This window comes from Oncorhynchus mykiss, chromosome 17 (assembly GCF_057628025.1).
Source record: "Oncorhynchus mykiss isolate SJ-2025 chromosome 17, ASM5762802v1, whole genome shotgun sequence".
Taxonomy (NCBI): domain Eukaryota; kingdom Metazoa; phylum Chordata; class Actinopteri; order Salmoniformes; family Salmonidae; genus Oncorhynchus; species Oncorhynchus mykiss.
In genome coordinates this window covers 71,317,463-71,338,086 of record NC_143038.1, presented here as the reverse complement: position 1 = coordinate 71,338,086, position 20,624 = coordinate 71,317,463, and the positions used below count along the sequence as shown (strand labels likewise).

The 20,624-nt window shown below is 45.5% G+C and overlaps 1 protein-coding gene and 1 long non-coding RNA gene across 2 annotated transcripts in view; one reads left to right on the top strand and one right to left on the bottom strand.

Annotated features, from left to right (window-relative positions):
- The window catches only part of LOC149976493 (uncharacterized), a 75,417-nt gene extending 62,977 nt beyond the window's left edge, over nucleotides 1–12,440 (top strand). The window contains exons 3-4 of the long non-coding RNA XR_016488102.1: nucleotides 12,108–12,167; nucleotides 12,308–12,440. This is a non-coding gene — a long non-coding RNA (uncharacterized LOC149976493). The remainder of the gene's footprint in view (nucleotides 1–12,107; nucleotides 12,168–12,307) is intronic.
- An 893-nt stretch (nucleotides 12,441–13,333) lies between these two features.
- On the bottom strand, nucleotides 13,334–19,571 carry LOC110494786 (chymotrypsin like elastase 1). Its single transcript, XM_036950914.2, has 8 exons — nucleotides 19,357–19,571; nucleotides 18,298–18,401; nucleotides 16,041–16,141; nucleotides 15,697–15,822; nucleotides 14,926–15,062; nucleotides 14,313–14,455; nucleotides 13,613–13,762; nucleotides 13,334–13,434 (listed from the first exon to the last, which is right to left on the bottom strand). Exons 1-8 carry the CDS (start codon nucleotides 19,394–19,396, stop codon nucleotides 13,423–13,425), a joined length of 813 nt encoding a protein of 270 aa, XP_036806809.1. The 5' UTR covers nucleotides 19,397–19,571; the 3' UTR covers nucleotides 13,334–13,422.
- Nucleotides 19,572–20,624: the final 1,053 nt, after the last annotated feature.

Genomic DNA, 20,624 nt, shown 5'->3' with positions numbered 1-20,624 from the left:
CCTATGCTGCTCTGTACCATCACTCACTCATATATCCTTATGTACATATTCTTTATCCCCTTACACTGTGTACAAGACAGTAGTTTTGGAATTGTTAGTTAGATTACTTGTTATTACTGCATTGTCGGAACTAGAAGCACAAGCATTTCGCTACACTCACATTAACATCTGCTAACCATGTGTATGTGACAAATAAAATTTGATTTGATTTGATTTAGGGCTCTGGTAGTGCACAACTCTTGACTTGGGCCCATAGGGCTCTGGTAGTGCACAACTCTTGACTTGGGCCCATAGGGCTCTGGTAGTGCACAACTCTTGACTTGGGCCCATAGGGCTCTGGTAGTGCACAACTCTTGACTTGGGCCCATAGGGCTCTGGTAGTGCACAACTCTTGACTTGGGCCCATAGGGCTCTGGTAGTGCACAACTCTTGACTTGGGCCCATAGGGCTCTGGTAGTGCACAACTCTTGACTTGGGCCCATAGGGCTCTGGTAGTGCACAACTCTTGACTTGGGCCCATAGGGCTCTGGTAGTGCACATTGTAAGGTGACATTTTGCGACACAACCTTAAAACCCTTTTCCTGATGTGTCAGAGTGAGTTCAAATACAAGTTGGAATGTGTATCTTTTTAATAGCTACAGATAAGGTCATAATCCAAAACGCAAGCAGCCATTTTTAATGACTTTCAGTCCTAATTAACGTGATGTATAAAGTGACTGCTGGTGTTGAGGACGTGTTTGTTATCCCTATGGTCAAACAGTCTATTATTGTAGCTATCAGGACCGAGGCTTGGCCTGGGAAGACCCGGTGAATGGATGGTGAAAAGAGTTGGAATGTTCTTTCAAGAAATATGATCAACTAATCACCTCAATGAGAGCCAATGTCAAATAGTTCACAATAGAACACAGAACATGGAACGCAGAGCATAGAACTCAGAACGCAGAACATAGAACTCAGTGCACGGAACGCAGAACATAGAACTCAGAACATGGAACGCAGAACATAGAACTCAGAGCATAGAACTCAGAGCACGGAACACAGAACATAGAACTCAGAACATGGAACGCAAAACATATAACTCAGTGCATGGAACGCAGAACATAGAACTCAGAACATGGAACGCAGAACATGGAACTCAGAGCACGGAACGCAGAACACGGAACGCAGAACATAGAACTCAGAGCATAGAACTCAGCGCACGGAACACAGAACATAGAACTCAGAACATGGAACGCAGAAAATAGAACGCAGAACGCAGAACGCAGAACATAGAACTCAGTGCACGGAACGCAGAACATAGAACTCAGAACATGGAACGCAGAACATAGAACTCAGAACACGGAATGCAGAACACGGAACGCAGAACATAGAACACGGAACGCAGAACATAGAACTAAGAACATGGAACGCAGAACATAGAACTCAGAGCACGGAACACAGAACATAGAACTCAGAGCACGGAACACAGAACATAGAACTCAGAGCACGCATGGCAGAACATAGAACTCAGGATGCAGAACATAGAATTCAGAGCACGGAACGCAGAACATAGAACTCAGAACATGGAACGCAGATCATAGAACTCAGAGCACGGAACGCAGAACACGGAACGCAGAACATAGAACTCAGAGCACGGAACGCAGAACATAGAACTAAGAACATGGAACGCAGAACATAGAACTCAGAGCACGAAATACAGAACATAGAACTCAGAGCACGGAACACAGAACATAGAACTCAGAACATGAAACGCAGAACATAGAACTCAGAACACGGAACGCAGAACATAGAACTCAGAGCATGGAACGCAGAACATAGAACTCAGAGCACGGAACACAGAACATAGAACTCAGATCACGGAACACAGAACATAGAACTCAGAACATGGAACGCAGAACATAGAACTCAGAGCACGGAACACAGAACATAGAATTCAGAGCACGCAATGCAGAACATAGAATTCAGAGCACGGAACGCAGAACATAGAACTCAGAGCACGGAAAGCAGAACATAGAACTCAGAACATGGAACGCTGGGTGCGATCAGCTTGAAATCAAAGTTTCAGTGAGAGTTTGTCTATGTCACTACTCCTGTGGACTTAATGGCGACATAAAGATACACTATGGAAGTTGTGAATTATTTACCTCAAACCTCAATGTTGACCGTAGGCTTATGGTTCATATGCACATTGTAATATTAATCTATTTCTTATCTCATGAAACTAGGAAAAAATCTGCATGAATGTGCTCTTAAGCACACTGAATAAAAACTATTAACACAACATGTAAAGTGTTGGTCCCATGTTTCATGAGCTGAAATAAAGATCCCAGAAAGGTTCCATATGCACAAAAAGCTTACTTCTCTCAAATGTTGTGCACACACGCAGAACGCAGAACATAGAACTCAGTGCACGGAACGCAGAACATAGAACTCAGAACATGGAACGCAGAACATAGAACTCAGAACACGGAATGCAGAACACGGAACGCAGAACATAGAACACGGAACGCAGAACATAGAACTAAGAACATGGAACGCAGAACATAGAACAGAGCACGGAACACAGAACATAGAACTCAGAGCACGGAACACAGAACATAGAACTCAGAACATGGAACGCAGAACATTGAACTCAGAACACGGAACGCAGAACATAGAACTCAGAGCACGGAACGCAGAAGATAGAACTCAGAGCACGCATGGCAGAACATAGAACTCAGGATGCAGAACATAGAATTCAGAGCACGGAACGCAGAACATAGAACTCAGAACATGGAACGCAGAACATAGAACTCAGAGTACGGAACGCAGAACACGGAACGCAGAACATAGAACTAAGAACATGGAACGCAGAACATAGAACTCAGAGCACGAAATACAGAACATAGAACTCAGAGCACGGAACACAGAACATAGAACTCAGAACATGAAACGCAGAACATAGAACTCAGAACACGGAACGCAGAACATAGAACTCAGAGCATGGAACGCAGAACATAGAACTCAGAGCACGGAACACAGAACATAGAACTCAGATCACGGAACACAGAACATAGAACTCAGAACATGGAACGCAGAACATAGAACTCAGAGCACGGAACGCAGAACATAGAACTCAGAACATGGAACGCTGGGTGCGATCAGCTTGAAATCAAAGTTTCAGTGAGAGTTTGTCTATGTCACTACTCCTGTGGACTTAATGGCGACATAAAGATACACTATGGAAGTTGTGAATTATTTACCTCAAACCTCAATGTTGACCGTAGGCTTATGGTTCATATGCACATTGTAATATTAATCTATTTCTTATCTCATGAAACTAGGAAAAAATCTGCATGAATGTGCTCTTAAGCACACTGAATAAAAACTATTAACACAACATCTAAAGTGTTGGTCCCATGTTTCATGAGCTGAAATAAAGATCCCAGAAAGGTTCCACATGCACAAAAGCTTACTTCTCTCAAATGTTGTGCACACATTTGTTTACATCCTTGCTAGTGAGCATTTCTCCTTTAGCCAAGTTAATCCATCCACCTGACAGGTATGGCATATCAAGAAGCTGATTAAACAACATGATAATTATACAGGTGCACCTTGTGCTGGGAACCATAAAAGGACACTCTGTTACACAACTCAATGCCACAGATGTCTCAAGTTTTGAGGGAGCAGTGCAATTGACATGATGACTGCAGGAACGCCCACCAGAGCTGTTGCCTGATAATTGCATGTTCTTTTCTCTACTATAAGCCGCCTCCAACGTCGTTTTTGAGAATTTTTTTAGTACGTCCAACCGGCCTCACAACCTCAAACCACATGTATGGTGTCATGTGGGCGAGTTGTTTGCTGATGGCAACTTTGTGAACAGAGTGCCCCATGGTGGCAGTGGGGGTTATGGTATGGGCAGGCATACGCTACGGACAACGAACACAATTGCATTTTATCGATGGCAATTTGAATGCACAGAGATACCGTGATGAGATTCTGAGGACTATTGTTTAGAGCTTGAGGTAGTCACCAAATACAAGTACTTGGGAGTATGGCTAGACGGTGCACTGTCCTTCTCTCAGCACATATCAAAGCTGCAGGCTAAAGTTAAATCTAGACTTGGTTTCCTCTATCGTAATCGCTCCTCTTTCACCCCAGCTGCCAAACTAACCCTGATTCAGATGACCATCCTGCCCACGCTAGATTATGGAGACATAATTTATAGATCGGCAGATAAGGGTGCTCTCGAGCGGCTAGATGTTCTTTACCATTCGGCCATCAGATTTGCCACCAATGCTCCTTATAGGACACATCACTGCACTCTATACTCCTCTGTAAACTGGTCATCTCTGTATACCCGTCGCAAGACCCACTGGTTGATGCTTATTTATAAAACCCTCTTAGGCCTCACTTACCCCTATCTGAGATATCTACTGCAGCCCTCATCCTTCACATACAACACCCGTTCTGCTAGTCACATTCTGTTAAAGGTCCCCAAAGCACACACATCCCTGGGTCGCTCGTCTTTTCAGTTCGCTGCAGCTAGCGACTTCAACGAGCTGCAACAAACACTCAAATTGAACAGTTTTATCTCAACCTCTTCATTCAAAGACTCAATCATGGACACTCTTACTGACAGTTGTGGCTGCTTTGTGTGATGTATTGTTGTCTCTACCTTCTTGACCTCTGTGCTGTTGTCTGTCCCCAATAATGTTTGTACCATGTTGTGCTGCTGCCATGTTGTTGTCATGTTGTGTTGCTACCATGCTGTGTTGTCATGTGTTGCTGCCTTGTTATGTTGTTGTCTTAGGTCTCTCTTTATGTAGTGTTGTGTTGTCTCTCTTGTTGTGTGTATTGTCCTATATGTATATTTATGTTGTATTTATTAATTCATTAATTTTAATCCCAGTCCCCGTCATTGTGAATAAGAATTTGTTCTTAACTGACTTGCCTAGTTAAATAAAGGTTAAATAAAATATAAATAAATAATTGTGAGGCCAATTCTTTTTTAATATGTCTGTGACCAGCAGATGCAAGTCATGTGAAAATCATGGATTAGGGCCTAATGAATTTATTTCAATTTACTGATTCCCTTATACGAACTGTAACGCAGTAAAATCTTGAAAATTGTTGAATGTTGCATTTGTATTTTTGTTCAGTGTAAATCGTTATGTCCCACTATGAGACGTGGTTGCAAGACATAGTCAGAGTATTATTAGTTTGTTGTATTTTAGCCCCACCTAGTGAGTAGTTACAATATGGATCATTTTCCAGTGGTTCCCAAACGTTTTATAGTCCCGTACCCCTTCAAACATTCAACCTCCAGCTGTACCCCCTCTAGCACCAGGGTCAGCTGTACCCCCTCTAGCCCCAGGGTCAGCTGTACCCCCTCTAGCCCCAGGGTCAACTGTACCCCCTCTAGCCCCAGGGTCAGCTGTACCCCCTCTAGCACCAGGGTCAGCGCACTCTCAAATGTTGTTTTTTGTCATCGTAAGCCTGCCACACACACTATACGATACATTTATTAAACATAACAATGAGGGTGAGTTTTTGTCACAACCCGGCTCGTGGGAAGTGACAAAGAGCTCTTATAGGACCAGGTCACAAATAATAATATAATAATAATCAGTCATTTTGCTCTTTATTTAGCCATCTTGCATATAAAACTTTATTTGTTAATCAAAAATGGTGATTAATTCACCACAGGTTAATGAGAAGGGTGTGCTTGAAAGGATGCACATAACTCTGCAATGTTGGGTTGTATTGGAGGGATTCTCACTTTTAAATCATTTTCCACACACAGTCTGTGCCTGTATTTCGTTTTCATGCAAATGAGGGCCGAGAATCCACTCTCACATAGGTACGTGGTTGCAAAGGGCACCAGTGTCTTAACAGAATGATTTGCCAAGACAGGATACTCTGAGCGCAGCCCTATCCTGAAATCTGACAGTGGCTTCTGATTAAATTACATTTTCACAGAAACACTTGTTGCGATTTCGATGAAATCGAAAAATCAAAATCTCGTGTTCAGATATCGGTAAGTGGATATCGGAAAGTGTGTTGTCCATGTTAATGCAGACAGAGAAGAGCTCCAATTTCTTAATCATAGCCTCAATTTTGTCCCGCACATTCACTATAGCTGTGGAGAGTCCCTGTAATCCTAGATCTGTCATGTATTGTCATGTTGTGTCTTTCTGTCCTTTCCTTTCACCCTGTCTCCCTCTGCTGGTCGTATTAGGTTACCTTTCTCCCCCGCTTTCCCCCAGCTGTTCCTTGTCTCCTCTTGACTACCTCGTCACCCCTTCTCCCACCTGTTCCCCTTTTCCCTCTGATTAGTCCCCTATATCTCTCTCTGTTTTTGTTCCTGTCCTTGTCGGATTCTTGTTTGTTGTATTTCATGCCTGAGCCAGACTATCGTCATGTTTGCTGTAACCTTGTCCTGTCCTGTCGGAATCTGCCGGTCTATCTGAGCCTACCTATGTTTGGTGATTAAAGAAGCTCTGTTTAAGTTAGTTCGCTTTTGGGTCCTCATTCACTCACCTTAACAGAAGAATCCGACCAAGAATGGACCCAGCGACTTCGGATCCTCTCCACTCAGCCGTCGAGATCCAGGGAGCGATGCTAGGCAGACACGAGCAGGAATTGTCTGCTGCTCGACATGCCGTTGAGACCCTGGCCACCCAAGTCTCCAACCTCACAGAACAGGTTCACCATCTCCGCCTCGATCCACCGGCCACTTCCAGGGCTTTCGAATCTCCGGAGCCCAGAATCAATAACCCGCCGTTTTACTCTGGGGAGCCCACTGAATGCCGCTCGTTCCTCACCCAGTGTGATATTGTGTTTTCTCTCCAGCCCAACACTTACTCCAGGAGCACTGCTCGTGTCGCCTACGTCATATCTCTCCTTATTGGACGGGCTCGTGAGTGGGGCACGGCAATCTGGGAGGCAAGGGCTGAGTGTACTAACCAGTATCAGGACTTTAAGGAGGAGATGATACGGGTTTTTGATCGATCTGTTTTTGGGGAGGAGGCTTCCAGGGCCCTGTCTTCCCTATGTCAAGGTAATCGATCCATAACAGACTACTCTATTGAGTTTCGCACTCTTGCTGCCTCCAGTGGCTGGAACGAGCCGGCTTTGCTCGCTCGTTTTCTGGAGGGTCTCCGCGCAGAGGTAAAGGATGAGATTCTCTCCCGGGAGGTCCCTTCCAGCGTGGATTCCCTGATTGAACTCGCTATTCGCATTGAGCGACGGGTTGATCTTCGTCACCGAGCTCGTGGAAAGGAGCTCGCGTTCTCCGTTGCCCCCCTCTCCGCATCACTACCATCTTCCTCTGCCGGCTCGGGAGCTGAGCCTATGCAGCTGGGAGGTATCCGCATCTCGACTAAGGAGAGGGAACGGAGAATCACCAACCGCCTCTGTCTCTATTGCGGTTCTGCTGGTCATTTTGTCACTTCATGTCCAGTAAAAGCCAGAGCTCATCAGTAAGCGGAGGGCTACTGGTGAGCGCTACTACTCCTGTCTCTCCTTCAAGATCCTGCACTACCTTGTCGGTCCATCTACGCTGGACCGGTTCGTCAGCTTCCTGCAGTGCCTTAATAGACTCTGGGGCGGAGGGCTGTTTTATGGACGAGACCTGGGCTCGGGAACATGACATTCCTCTCAGACAGTTAAGGGAGTCCACGGCCTTGTTCTCCCTGGATGGTAGTCCTCTCCCCAGGATTCAGCGTGAGACGCTACCTTTAACCCTCACTGTTTCTGGTAATCATAGCGAAACCATTTCTTTTTTGATTTTTCGTTCACCTTTTACACCTGTTGTTTTGGGCCATCCCTGGCTAGTTTGTCATAATCCTTCCATTAATTGGTCTAGTAATTCTATCCTCTCCTGGAACGTCTCTTGTCATGTGAAATGTTTAATGTCTGCTATCCCTCCTGTTTCCTCTGTCTCTTCTTCACAGGAGGAGCCTGGTGATTTGACAGGGGTGCCGGAGGAATATCACGATCTGCGCACGGTGTTCAGTCGGTCCAGGGCCACCTCTCTTCCTCCACACCGGTCGTATGATTGTAGTATTGATCTCCTTCCGGGAACCACTCCCCCCCGGGGTAGACTATACTCTCTGTCGGCTCCCGAACGTAAGGCTCTCGAGGATTATTTGTCTGTAGCTCTTGACGCCGGTACCATAGTCCCCTCCTCCTCTCCCGCCGGAGCGGGGTTTTTTTCTGTCAAGAAGAAGGACGGGTCTCTGCGCCCCTGCATAGATTATCGAGGGCTGAATGACATAACAGTTAAGAATCGTTATCCGCTTCCTCTTATGTCTTCAGCCTTCGAGATCCTGCAGGGAGCCAGGTTTTTCACTAAGTTGGACCTTCGTAACGCTTACCATCTCGTGCGCATCAGGGAGGGGGACGAGTGGAAGACGGCGTTTAACACTCCGTTAGGGCACTTTGAATACCGGGTTCTTCCTTTCGGCCTCGCTAACGCTCCAGCTGTCTTTCAGGCATTAGTCAATGATGTCCTGAGAGACATGCTGAACATCTTTGTTTTCGTTTACCTTGACGATATCCTGATTTTTTCACCGTCACTCCAGATTCATCTTCAGCACGTTCGACGTGTCCTCCAGCGCCTTTTAGAGAATTGTCTTTTTGTGAAGGCTGAGAAGTGCACTTTTCATGCCTCCTCCGTCACATTTCTCGGTTCTGTTATTTCCGCTGAAGGCATTAAGATGGATCCCGCTAAGGTCCAAGCTGTCATTGATTGGCCCGCCCCTAAGTCACGCGTCGAGCTGCAGCGCTTTCTCGGCTTCGCGAACTTCTATCGTCGTTTCATCCGTAATTTCGGTCAGGTGGCAGCTCCTCTCACAGCCCTTACTTCTGTCAAGACGTGCTTTAAGTGGTCCGTTTCCGCCCAGGGAGCTTTTGATCTCCTCAAGAATCGTTTTACATCCGCTCCTATCCTTGTTACACCTGACGTCTCTAGACAGTTCGTTGTCGAGGTTGACGCGTCAGAGGTGGGCGTGGGAGCCATTCTTTCTCAGCGCTCCCTCTCTGACGACAAGGTCCACCCATGCGCGTATTTTTCTCATCGCCTGTCGCCGTCGGAACGTAACTATGATGTGGGAAACCGCGAACTGCTCGCCATCCGGTTAGCCCTAGGCGAATGACGACAGTGGTTGGAGGGGGCGACCGTTCCTTTTGTCGTTTGGACTGACCATAGGAACCTTGAGTACATCCGTTCTGCCAAACGACTTAATGCGCGTCAGGCGCGTTGGGCGCTGTTTTTCGCTCGTTTCGAGTTCGTGATTTCTTATCGTCCGGGCTCTAAGAACACCAAGCCTGATGCTTTATCTCGTCTCTTCAGTTCTTCAGTAGCCTCCACTGACCCCGAGGGGATTCTCCCTGAGGGGCGTGTTGTCGGGTTGACTGTCTGGGGAATTGAGAGGCAGGTAAAGCAAGCACTCACTCACACTCCGTCGCCGCGCGCTTGTCCTAGGAACCTTCTTTTCGTTCCCGTTCCTACTCGTCTGGCCGTTCTTCAGTGGGCTCACTCTGCCAAGTTAGCCGGCCACCCTGGCGTTCGGGGTACGCTTGCTTCCATTCGCCAGCGTTTTTGGTGGCCCACCCGGGAGCATGACACGCGTCGTTTCGTGGCTGCTTGTTCGGTCTGCGCGCAGACTAAGTCCGGTAACTCCCCTCCTGCCGGCCGTCTCAGGCCGCTTCCCATTCCCTCTCGACCGTGGTCTCACATCGCCTTAGATTTTGTCACCGGACTGCCTTCGTCAGTGGGGAAGACTGTTATTCTTACGGTTGTCGATAGGTTCTCTAAGGCGGCTCATTTCATTCCCCTTGCTAAGCTTCCTTCTGCTAAAGAGACGGCACAAATCATCATCGAGAATGTTTTCAGAATTCATGGCCTTCCGTCAGACGTCGTTTCGGACAGAGGTCCGCAATTCACGTCTCAATTTTGGAGGGAGTTTTGCCGTTTGATTGGGGCTTCCGTCAGTCTCTCTTCCGGCTTTCACCCCCAGTCTAACGGTCAAGCAGAACGGGCCAATCAGACTATTGGTCGCATCTTACGCAGTCTTTCTTTTCGCAACCCTGCGTCTTGGTCAGAACAGCTCCCCTGGGCAGAATACGCCCACAACTCGCTTCCTTCGTCTGCGACCGGGCTATCTCCTTTTCAGAGTAGCCTCGGGTACCAGCCTCCGCTGTTCTCATCTCAGTTCGCCGAGTCCAGCGTCCCCTCCGCTCAGGCTTTTGTCCAACGTTGCGAGCGCACCTGGAAGAGGGTCAGGTCTGCACTTTGCCGTTATAGGACGCAGACTGTGAGGGCTGCTAATAAGCGTAGAACTAAGAGTCCTAGATATTGTCGCGGTCAGAGAGTTTGGCTCTCCACTCAGAACCTTCCCCTTAAGACGGCTTCTCGCAAGTTGACCCCGCGGTTCATTGGTCCGTTCCGTATTTCTCGGGTCATTAATCCTGTCGCAGTTCGACTTCTTCTTCCGCGATACCTTCGTCGCGTCCACCCGGTCTTCCATGTCTCCTGTATTAAGCCCGTTCTTCGCGCCCCCGCTCGTCTTCCCCCCCCCCCCCCATCCTTGTCGAGGGCGCACCCATCTACAGGGTCCGCAGGATTTTGGACATGCGTCCTCGGGGCCGTGGTCACCAGTACCTCGTTGATTGGGAGGGGTACGGTCCTGAGGAGAGGAGTTGGGTTCCCTCTCGGGACTTGCTGGACCGTGCGCTGATCGAGGATTTCCTCCGTTGCCGCCAGGTTTCCTCCTCGAGTGCGCCAGGAGGCGCTCGGTGAGTGGGGGGGTACTGTCATGTATTGTCATGTTGTGTCTTTCTGTCCTTTCCTTTCACCCTGTCTCCCTCTGCTGGTCGTATTAGGTTACCTTTCTCCCCCGCTTTCCCCCAGCTGTTCCTTGTCTCCTCTTGACTACCTCGTCACCCCTTCTCCCACCTGTTCCCCTTTTCCCTCTGATTAGTCCCCTATATCTCTCTCTGTTTTTGTTCCTGTCCTTGTCGGATTCTTGTTTGTTGTATTTCATGCCTGAGCCAGACTATCGTCATGTTTGCTGTAACCTTGTCCTGTCCTGTCGGAATCTGCCGGTCTATCTGAGCCTACCTATGTTTGGTGATTAAAGAAGCTCTGTTTAAGTTAGTTCGCTTTTGGGTCCTCATTCACTCACCTTAACAAGATCATTCATCAGATCATTCATGCGAGAAAAAACATCACCCAGATAGGCCAGTCGTGTGAGAAACTCGTCATCATGCAAACGGTCAGACAAGTGAAAATTATGGTCAGTAAAGAAAACTTTAAACTCGTCTCTCAATTCAAAAAACGTGTCAATACTTTGCCCCTTGATAACTAGTTCACTTCTGTATGTTGTAAAAGCGTTACGTGGTTGCTGCCCATATCATTGCAAAGTGCAGAAAATACACAAGAGTTCAGGGGCCTTGCTTTAACAAAGTTAACCCTTTTCACTGTACAGTAATGCACAAAATGTATTTCAAGCTGTCAGGCATTCCTTTGGCAGCAAGAGCCTCTCGGTGGATGCTGCAGTGTACCCAAGTGACGTTGGGAGCAACTGCTTGTGTGGCCTACCACTTCGTGGCTGAGCCATTGTTGCTCCTCTATGTTTCCACTTCACAAAAACAGCACATACAGTTGACCGGGGCAGCTCTAGCAGTGCAGAAATTTGACTAACTGACTTGTTGGAAAGGTGTCATCCTATGACAGTGCCACGTTGAAAGTAACTGAGCACTTCGGTAAGGCTATTCTATTCTACTGCCAATGGAGATTGCATGGCTGTGTGCTCAATTTTATACACCTGTCATAAACAGGTGTGGCTGAAATAGCCGAATTCATTCATTTGAACGGGTGTCCACATACTTTTGTATATGTAGGGCATGTACTGCCGAATGATGTATAGTGTATAAACCCTGGATTGCTGATGCTAGGTATTAGTCAGTGAGAGGCTTTAAAGCCACCGGTCAGTCATGTTGGTACCCCCCAATAAGAGCAGTCCTCCATAGGAATGAATGTAATTCACGTCCTCAGAGCATGCGCAGACCAGCTGGCTGGTGTGTTTACGGACATATTCAATCTCTCCCTATCCCAGTCTGCTGTTCCCACATGCTTCAAGAGGACCACCATTGTTCCTGTTCCCAAGAAAGCTAAGGTAACTGAGCTAAACGACTACCGCCCCGTAGCACTCACTTCCGTCATCATGAAGTGCTTTCAGAGACTAGTCAAGGACCATATCACCTCCACCCTACCTGACACCCTAGACCCACACCAATTTGCTTACCTCCCAAATAGGTCCACAGACGACGAAATCGCAACCACACTGCACACTGCCCTAACCCATCTGGACAAGAGGAATACCTGTGTAAGGACATCAACCACCCGAGCCACTGCCTGTTCACCCCGCTATCATCCAGAAGGTGAGGTCAGTACAGGTGCATCAAAGCAGGGACCGAGAGACTGAAAAACATCTTCTATCTCAAGGCCAGCAGACTGTTAAACAGCCACCACTAGCATTGAGTGGCTGCTGCCAAAATACTGACTCAAATCTCTAGCCACTTTAATAATGGAAAAATTTATGTAATAAATGTATCACTAGCCACTTTAAACAATGCCACTTTATATAATGTTTACATACCCTACATTACTCATCTCATATGTATGTACTGTACTCTATACCATCTACTGCATCTTGCCTATGCCTTTTGGCCATCACTCATTCATATATTTTTATGTACATATTCTTATTCATTCCTTTACACTTGTGTGTATAAGGTAGTTGTTGTGGAATTGTTTGATTACTTGTTAGATATTACTGCACGGTCAGAAATAGAAGCACAAGCATTTCGCTACACTCGTATCAACATCTGCTAATCATGTGTATGTGACCAATAAAATTTTATTTGATTTGAAATCTTCAGTATTTCAATGAAATGTTTCAAGGACAAAATTACATTTATTGAAGTATTTTGTTGTTGTAGTGGGGACATAATATAATTTAAAAGTATGCATTAATGTGTCTATAATATAATAAATTAGGCAAAAACAAATGTAGATATTAATAAAAGCATTTCTATATCTCCTAACTATTTTTACACTGGTGGTGGGAGTTTCAAGATGAAGGCACGGTGGCTTCAAAACAGAGCCCCCTATACGTCATCTAGTGTATACATAAATCATTGGTACTGCCAAGGGAAATTTACTCAAAACTGTGCTCATGTTTAACCCTATCACGACTCTGATCCATTTACATATGATATCTTAAAGTGGAGAATAACATAGAGATAGATTTGACTTGTTACACGTAGACAAGACAACAGGTTTACTGAAAATGTGTACGTTTATTTAACTTTAAAGAGCAGAATGTAAATTAAATTGAGCTGGGTTGTGCTCGATGACCACGTTCCCTTTCAACCCATGATCTGTAGAGGAAAGGACAGACAATTAATTAGACCGGCATTCCGACGTTTGCCCAAAATACAGTCAATATTGTTACTGAGACGGACACCAATTTGACAAATTAAAATATGCATAACATAGACAAGCTTGGAGAGAAATAAAGTAATGTTCTTCTCCTGTCCCTAGCTCTACAGGACGTACCCCGTTCATCCAGCTGATGTAGGCAGACACACGGGTGAAGACGGTGGGCTTGCGGGTGGCGTTGCATCCGGCGCTGGAAACGAAGCTGGCAATACCGTGGACATAGTACTGACCGTTGACCTGGCAGTTCAGGGGGCCGCCAGAGTCTCCCTACAATGATGGAGAGAGAGGGAGAGAGAGAGAGAGAGAGAGAGAGAGAGAGAGAGAGAGAGAGAGAGAGAGAGAGAGAGAGAGAGAGAGAGAGAGAGAGAGAGAGAGAGAGAGAGAGAGAGAGAGATATGGAAGGGGTAGAGAAAGAGAGAGAGAGAGAGAGAGACAGAGAGAGAGACAGAGAGAGAGACAGAGAGAGAGAGAGAGCGAGAGAGAGAGAGAGAGAGAGACAGAGAGAGAGAGAGAGACAGAGAGAGAGAGAGCTTCCTCAGGACTGAGACCAGGGCAAGATACTTACAACACATCAATGATTTATTTTTTTCCAGTTCTAAATAAGTAAGCAATGACATCATCTAAATTATAAAGAAATATAATCTATTAATTCAATAACATGTTGTAGTCCTCAGCAGTACACCACTAAGAGAACTGGTAAGATGTTGGAACGAGAGAGACAGGGTTGCAGGCTCAAACCCTGGAACAACCCCCCCCCCCCACCCCACCCCAATTGACTGCAATATTCAACCCAATTATTCCATTAGACTGGTCTTACATTGCAACCAGAGTTGGCTGCGCCACCGGCACAGACCATGGTGGTCTTGATGGTAGATCCCCACCAGCTAGAGCTGGAGCAGGTCTGGTGGTCAACGCTGGGCAGCCAAGCCTGCTTCAGGCTGTTGGACAGAGGACCGCCGGCTACAGGGAAGGACAGGGGGACACATTAGAGGAGAAAACAGAACCACCGGCTACAGGGAAGACAAGGGGACACGTTAGAGGAGATAACAGAACCGCCGGCTACAGGGAAGACAAGGGGACACGTTAGAGGAGATAACAGAACCACCGGCTACAGGGAAGGACAGGGGGACACGTTAGAGGAGATAACAGAACCGCCGGCTACAGGGAAGGACAGGGGGACACGTTAGAGGAGAAAACAGAACCGCCGGCTACAGGGAAGGACAGGGGGACACGTTAGAGGAGATAACAGAACCGCCGGCTACAGGGAAGACAAGGGGACACGTTAGAGGAGGAAACAGGATGGGAATCATATGGCTAGATCAACTTCTAGAGAAAAAAAAACTATAAACTAAGACACAAATATAAATGTACAAATATTAACCCAAAAGCATTTACAAGTTCAGTTACTGTTAGCTACTTATGCAACTCACTGGAGGTGCGTCCCCATCCGGTGATGTAGCACGGGTTGTTGTTGGGCAGGATCTGGCCAGATGGAGGAAGAGCAGCCAGCTGGACAGCAGAGTTCAGGGTAGCCTCGGTGTCCAGACGCAGCAGAGCGATGTCATATCTAAGGAATAGAAGGTTATACATCTTCGGGTTATCCAGTGAGGGAAAAAGGTACTTGATCCCCTGCTGATTTTGTACGTTGGCCCACTGACAAAGACATGATCCGTCTATGATTTTAATGGTGGGTTTATTTGAACAGTGAGAGACAGAATAAAAACAGAAGAATCCAGAAAAACTCATGTCAAAAGTGTTATAAATTGATTTGCATTTTAATGAGGGAAATAAGTATTTAACGCCCTCTCAATCAGAAAGATTTCTGGCTCCCAGGTGTGTTTTATACAGGTAACGAGCTGAGATTAGGTACACAATGTCATTTCTGAGAAACAGAAGCACATGTTCAGGAGGCTTCATTTTCACCTCAAGTCGTAAATCTTTCTTACATACTGCCTCCTAACCTTCTTCCTGTTCTTCGGTGCTTCAACCCCTAACACATCTACGTAACACTAGGATCATTCTCCAGGTAATTGTTATTATAAACATACTACAGAACACTTATTTTTAAGATGTAATAAAATGGTATCATTAGAATCTGTCAACAAAAAAATAGAGACATTTAACTAGTGTAGTTCAATTCAAAACCAACTGTTGACGCAATTTAAACACAAATAACAATCGATTACAAATGAGTTCCGTACCCTGCAGCAACGCTGTTTGAGTTCCACAAGTTGTGGATGTAGACTTTGTTGACGGTCATGATCTGCTCCTTACCCTCGTTGGTGTTCAGGTTGTGGTCTCCCAGAACCACACGCCATGTCCTCTGGCTGCACACACACACACACACACACGCAATAATACCTTGGTCACCTAGGAAGTCACGTCCATATTCTATAAATGGCATTTGAATCAAAATTCCCCCAAAAAACTTGCTATTTATCTTGTATACTGTATTTGTATCTGTGTATTTGGGCTGTTATTTATTTGTGTAAAGTTAACTCTTGGAAAAAATGTAGTTATTCTATAATGTCTTCCTTTGTCCAACCTGTCCACACAGTGAGCAGCAGTCATCACCCATCCTCTCCTGATCAGACTACCTCCACAGGTGTGGTAGTAGGAGCTGCCAGACTTGTACTGGAGAGAGATCTGAGGACAAGAGAGAAAGAGAGAGAGGTGAGAGGAGGATGTTAAAAATGAGAAGACAAGGCCTCCCAAGTGGCGCAGCGGTCTAAGGCATTGCATCGTAGTGCTTGAGGCGTCACTACAGACCCGGGTTCGATCCCGGACTGTGTTGCAGCCGGCCGTGACCTGGGAGACCAATGAGGCGGCGAACAATTGGCCCAGCGTCGTCCGGGTTAGGGGAGGGTTTGCCCGGGGGGGTCTTTATTTGGCTCATCTCGCTCTAGCGACTCCTTGTGGAGGGCCGGGCGCCTGCAGGATGACCTCAGTCGTCAGTTGAACGGTGTTTCCTCCGACACATTGGTGCGGCTGGTTTCCCGGGTTAAGTGGTCGGGGAAGTGCGGTTTGATGGGTCATGTTTCGGAGGAAGCACCTCCACCTTCGCCTCCTGAGCCCGTTGGGGAGTTGCAGCGATGAGACACGATCGAAATTAGGGAGAAAAAGGGGGGGTAAAATACAAAATATTACTACTAATAATAAAGAAATAAAATGAATAGAGCATTCACAATCTCCTATACTATTCCAATCTATCTGACCGTCGTATTGGATCTACACAATGCATTTCTAGCTGAACGTTCTGTAAATGTCCATTGCCCCAGGTGAGGACACCTACACCACCCGATGTCACAGTCTAACATCTGCTGACCAGGTGTATGTGACAAATAAAATTGTATTTTATTTTATTTGAGGTGTACATAATTAAGTCAAACCAATTAACCAATGATATTTTGTACAGAGAAGTATAAATACGTTGTGATGCTCAACTACTGTATGACTTTCAACGTGCCATTGAAAAAGGTCGAAAGCTGCAATTAATTTTTTTTTAATACCTGAAAATACTGCAGAGAAATTCAAAGCCATTTGCAAACAGGAAGTTGGATGCTTAGCAAAAAACAACTACGAAAACTATTTGTCCCCCTGAGGGTATATTTTCTTGTTTCAAACACACTGTGACTATACCATCTTTAAAAGCATAGTATGGATACAAACTAACACAATTTTCCACCTACCTTGGCTGTAGCTGATTGATGAAGCTAGTTTTGGGATATTTAGTTTCCTTTCAATGTTCCATAGCCATATTTTGTTGCTGTTAGCATTCTCAGTAACATTTAACATAGAAACTGTTGTTGTGCCTGTATAATACAACTGTAATTACTTTTGAAGCATAATTTTAGTAACATGATACATTTTAATTGCATCTCAATGAGCTGAGAGTTTTAGTAACCACAGTAGACAAGAGGAATAGGGACTGTTGTGGTAACTTCATTATTATGGAGAGCAATATCCAATGATCAACAATGATCAACAATAATGATCAACAATTAATGATTATTAATTGTTTGTTAATGTTGAGGTGATTCAATGTCCCTCATGTATTTGATTCAAGGCTATAGGCTATACTAAGATGAATGTCTAAGAGCCATAAACCATCTGCTAATTGTCATCTATTTTGACTAATTCAACTAACTATTGTAGTGTTTGTTTCCACATCAAATATTTGGCAATTATCACATACATATCTTTTGGCGGGTTGTTTTCAAATAACTTGCATATATTAAAATAACTTAAAAATATAATCGAGTTTTCTGAGAGGTACTCAAAATACCTTCAAATATTATTTGTTTTTTTCTGAGACCTCTATTTGAACATCAAACGCAATCTAACCATTTTAGTTGAAACTCTAAATAAAGTACAACTGAGTGTACAAAACATTAGGAAACCCTGCTGTGGGAAGCATTGGAATCAACATGGACCAGCTTCCCTGTGGAACACTTTGGACACCTGGTAGATTCCAATGTCCCGGCAAATTGAGGCTGTTCTGAGAGCATGAAAGGTGTGCCAACTTAATATTAGGAAGGTGTTCTTAATGTTTTGTATACTCAGTGTATATTCAACTACCTTGAGTATTTAAAAGTTAGTATTTTCAAATATACTACTAAATACAAATATTTTTCCACCTAGGTCTGGTGCTCACAGTTTAATTCAAGTAAAAGTCATATTTTTGGTGTTGTTGCCTGGTCCCAGATCTGTATGTATCACAGCCAACTCCTATTACAAGTGGAGTATCGAAGAGTTGGCTGAAGCACATATAGCACAGTCCTGGGATCAGGCTAATGTTTTACCTGCCAGGGCCAGGAGTTGGGCTGGGCGACCTCACCACCCACAACTCTCTGCTCAGGAACCTCTTCCAGGTATCTGGGCTGTGGCTCCAGATCCATAGCCAGCACTGCAGGAGGTTACAAGGGGTAATTGTTAAAAAAGTAGATTTCTTCTGGATGCTGTACGTACTCAAAGAGAGAGAGAGAGAGAGAGAGAGAACGAGACACAAGGAAATTGAGAAAATGGAGAGGGAGGAAGAGGAAGAGAGTCTGAATAAGAAAAGAGAGTGAGTGTGAACGGGGGAGAGTGTCTGGTAGAAAAAGACAGACCGAGAGAGTGTCTGGAAGAAAAAGACAGACCGAGAGAGTGTCTGGTAGAAAAAGACAGACAGAGAGAGTGTCTGGTAGAAAAAGACAGACAGAGAGAGTGTCTGGTAGAAAAAGACAGACAGAGAGAGTGTCTGGAAGAAAAAGACAGACAGAGAGAGTGTCTGGTAGAAAAAGACAGACAGAGAGAGTGTCTGGTAGAAAAAGACAGACAGAGAGAGTGTCTGGTAGAAAAAGACAGACCGAGAGAGTGTCTGGTAGAAAAAGACAGACAGAGAGAGTGTCTGGTAGAAAAAGACAGACAGAGAGAGTGTCTGGAAGAAAAAGACAGACCGAGAGAGTGTCTGGTAGAAAAAGACAGACAGAGAGAGTGTCTGGTAGAAAAAGACAGACAGAGAGAGTGTCTAGTAGAAAAAGACAGACAGAGAGAGTGTCTGGAAGAAAAAGACAGACAGAGAGAGTGTCTGGTAGAAAAAGACAGACAGAGAGAGTGTCTGGTAGAAAAAGACAGACAGAGAGAGTGTCTGGTAGAAAAAGACAGACAGAGAGAGTGTCTGGTAGAAAAAGACAGACAGAGAGAGTGTCTGGTAGAAAAAGACAGACAGAGAGAGTGTCTGGTAGAAAAAGACAGACAGAGAGAGTGTCTGGTAGAAAAAGACAGACAGAGAGAGTTTCTGGTAGAAAAAGACAGACCGAGAGAGTGTCTGGTAGAAAAAGACAGACAGAGAGAATGTCTGGAAGAGGTACAGTTCTTACCCAGGGCTGCGAGAGCGCTCAACAAGACGAACCTCAGCATGTTTTCAGTCTGTTAGTGTCAGTCTTTCCTGATGGGATATTTCTGACCCTGTTTTATACCCTCAGGAGGCAGGAACACCCCTCCTGACCTCCTCCTGTCTGCTGGTTTGGCTCGACCAGGGTGTAGGGGGATGTGTCCCAAATCACACCCTATTCTGTGCACTAAAGTGGGGATCAAATGTAATTTGGGACGTAGGTGTGCTGTACTTTCAGATTGGCAAGACAAGGTGTAGAATGGAACAGCTGCAGCTGTTATTATCAGCGCGAGATAAGCAAAAAGCAAACAGAAATACCCACATGAAAAACAAACCCGAGGGTTTGCAATCTTGACAATAAACCACACTGGAGCCTTTTTGTTTTTTGAAGTGTACAGAGTATTTCAAACATTTCATAAAAACTTGTATTTTATCTCCAACACCTTTAAAAACAGTAATATTTTCCAATAATTACACGAGATAAGGCAATGTTCCTGGAACAACCCACCTAACAGTAACACAGCTGGATCTATTAGCCCTAACCTCAGGTACTGTACAGTAACACAGCTGGATCTGCTAACCCTACATCAGGTACTGTACAGTAACACAGCTGGATCTGATAACCCTAACCCAGGTACTGTACAGGAATACAGCTGGATCTGCTAACCCTACGTCAGGTACTGTACAGTAACATAGCTGGATCTGCTAGCCCTAACCCAGGTACTGTACAGTAACACAGCTGGATCTGCTAGCCCTAACCCAGGTACTGTACAGTAACACAGCTGGATCTGATAACCCTAACCCAGGTACTGTACAGGAATACAGCTGGATCTGCTAACCCTACGTCAGGTACTGTACAGTAACATAGCTGGATCTGCTAGCCCTAACCCAGGTACTGTACAGTAACATAGCTGGATCTGCTAGCCCTAAACCAGGTACTGTACAGTAACACAGCTGGATCTGCTAGCCCTAACCCAGGTACTGTACAGTAACACAGCTGGATCTGATAACCCTAACCTCAGGTACTGTACAGTAACACAGCTGGATCTGCTAACCCTAACCTCAGGTACAGAACAGTAACACAGCTGGATCTGCTAACCCTAACCTCAGGTACAGAACAGTAATACAGCTGGATCTGCTAACCTTAACTCAAGTACTGTACAGTAATACAGCTGGATCTGCTAACCCTAACATCAGGTACTGTATGTGAGGTGAGGTGAGGTGAGGCGTGGCTAGGCCAAAGACCTTGGATAG

Coding starts and splice junctions, on each gene's coding strand:
- LOC110494786 (XM_036950914.2), bottom strand. CDS start 19,396: ATGCTGAGGTTCGTCTTGTTGAGCGCTCTCGCAGCCCTGG. Junction 16,142..18,297: donor CCAACTCCTGGCCCTGGCAG/GTAAAACATTAG, acceptor TCTTGTCCTCAG/ATCTCTCTCCAGTACAAGTC. Junction 13,763..14,312: donor CAGCCAACTCTGGTTGCAAT/GTAAGACCAGTC, acceptor CCATCATTGTAG/GGAGACTCTGGCGGCCCCCT.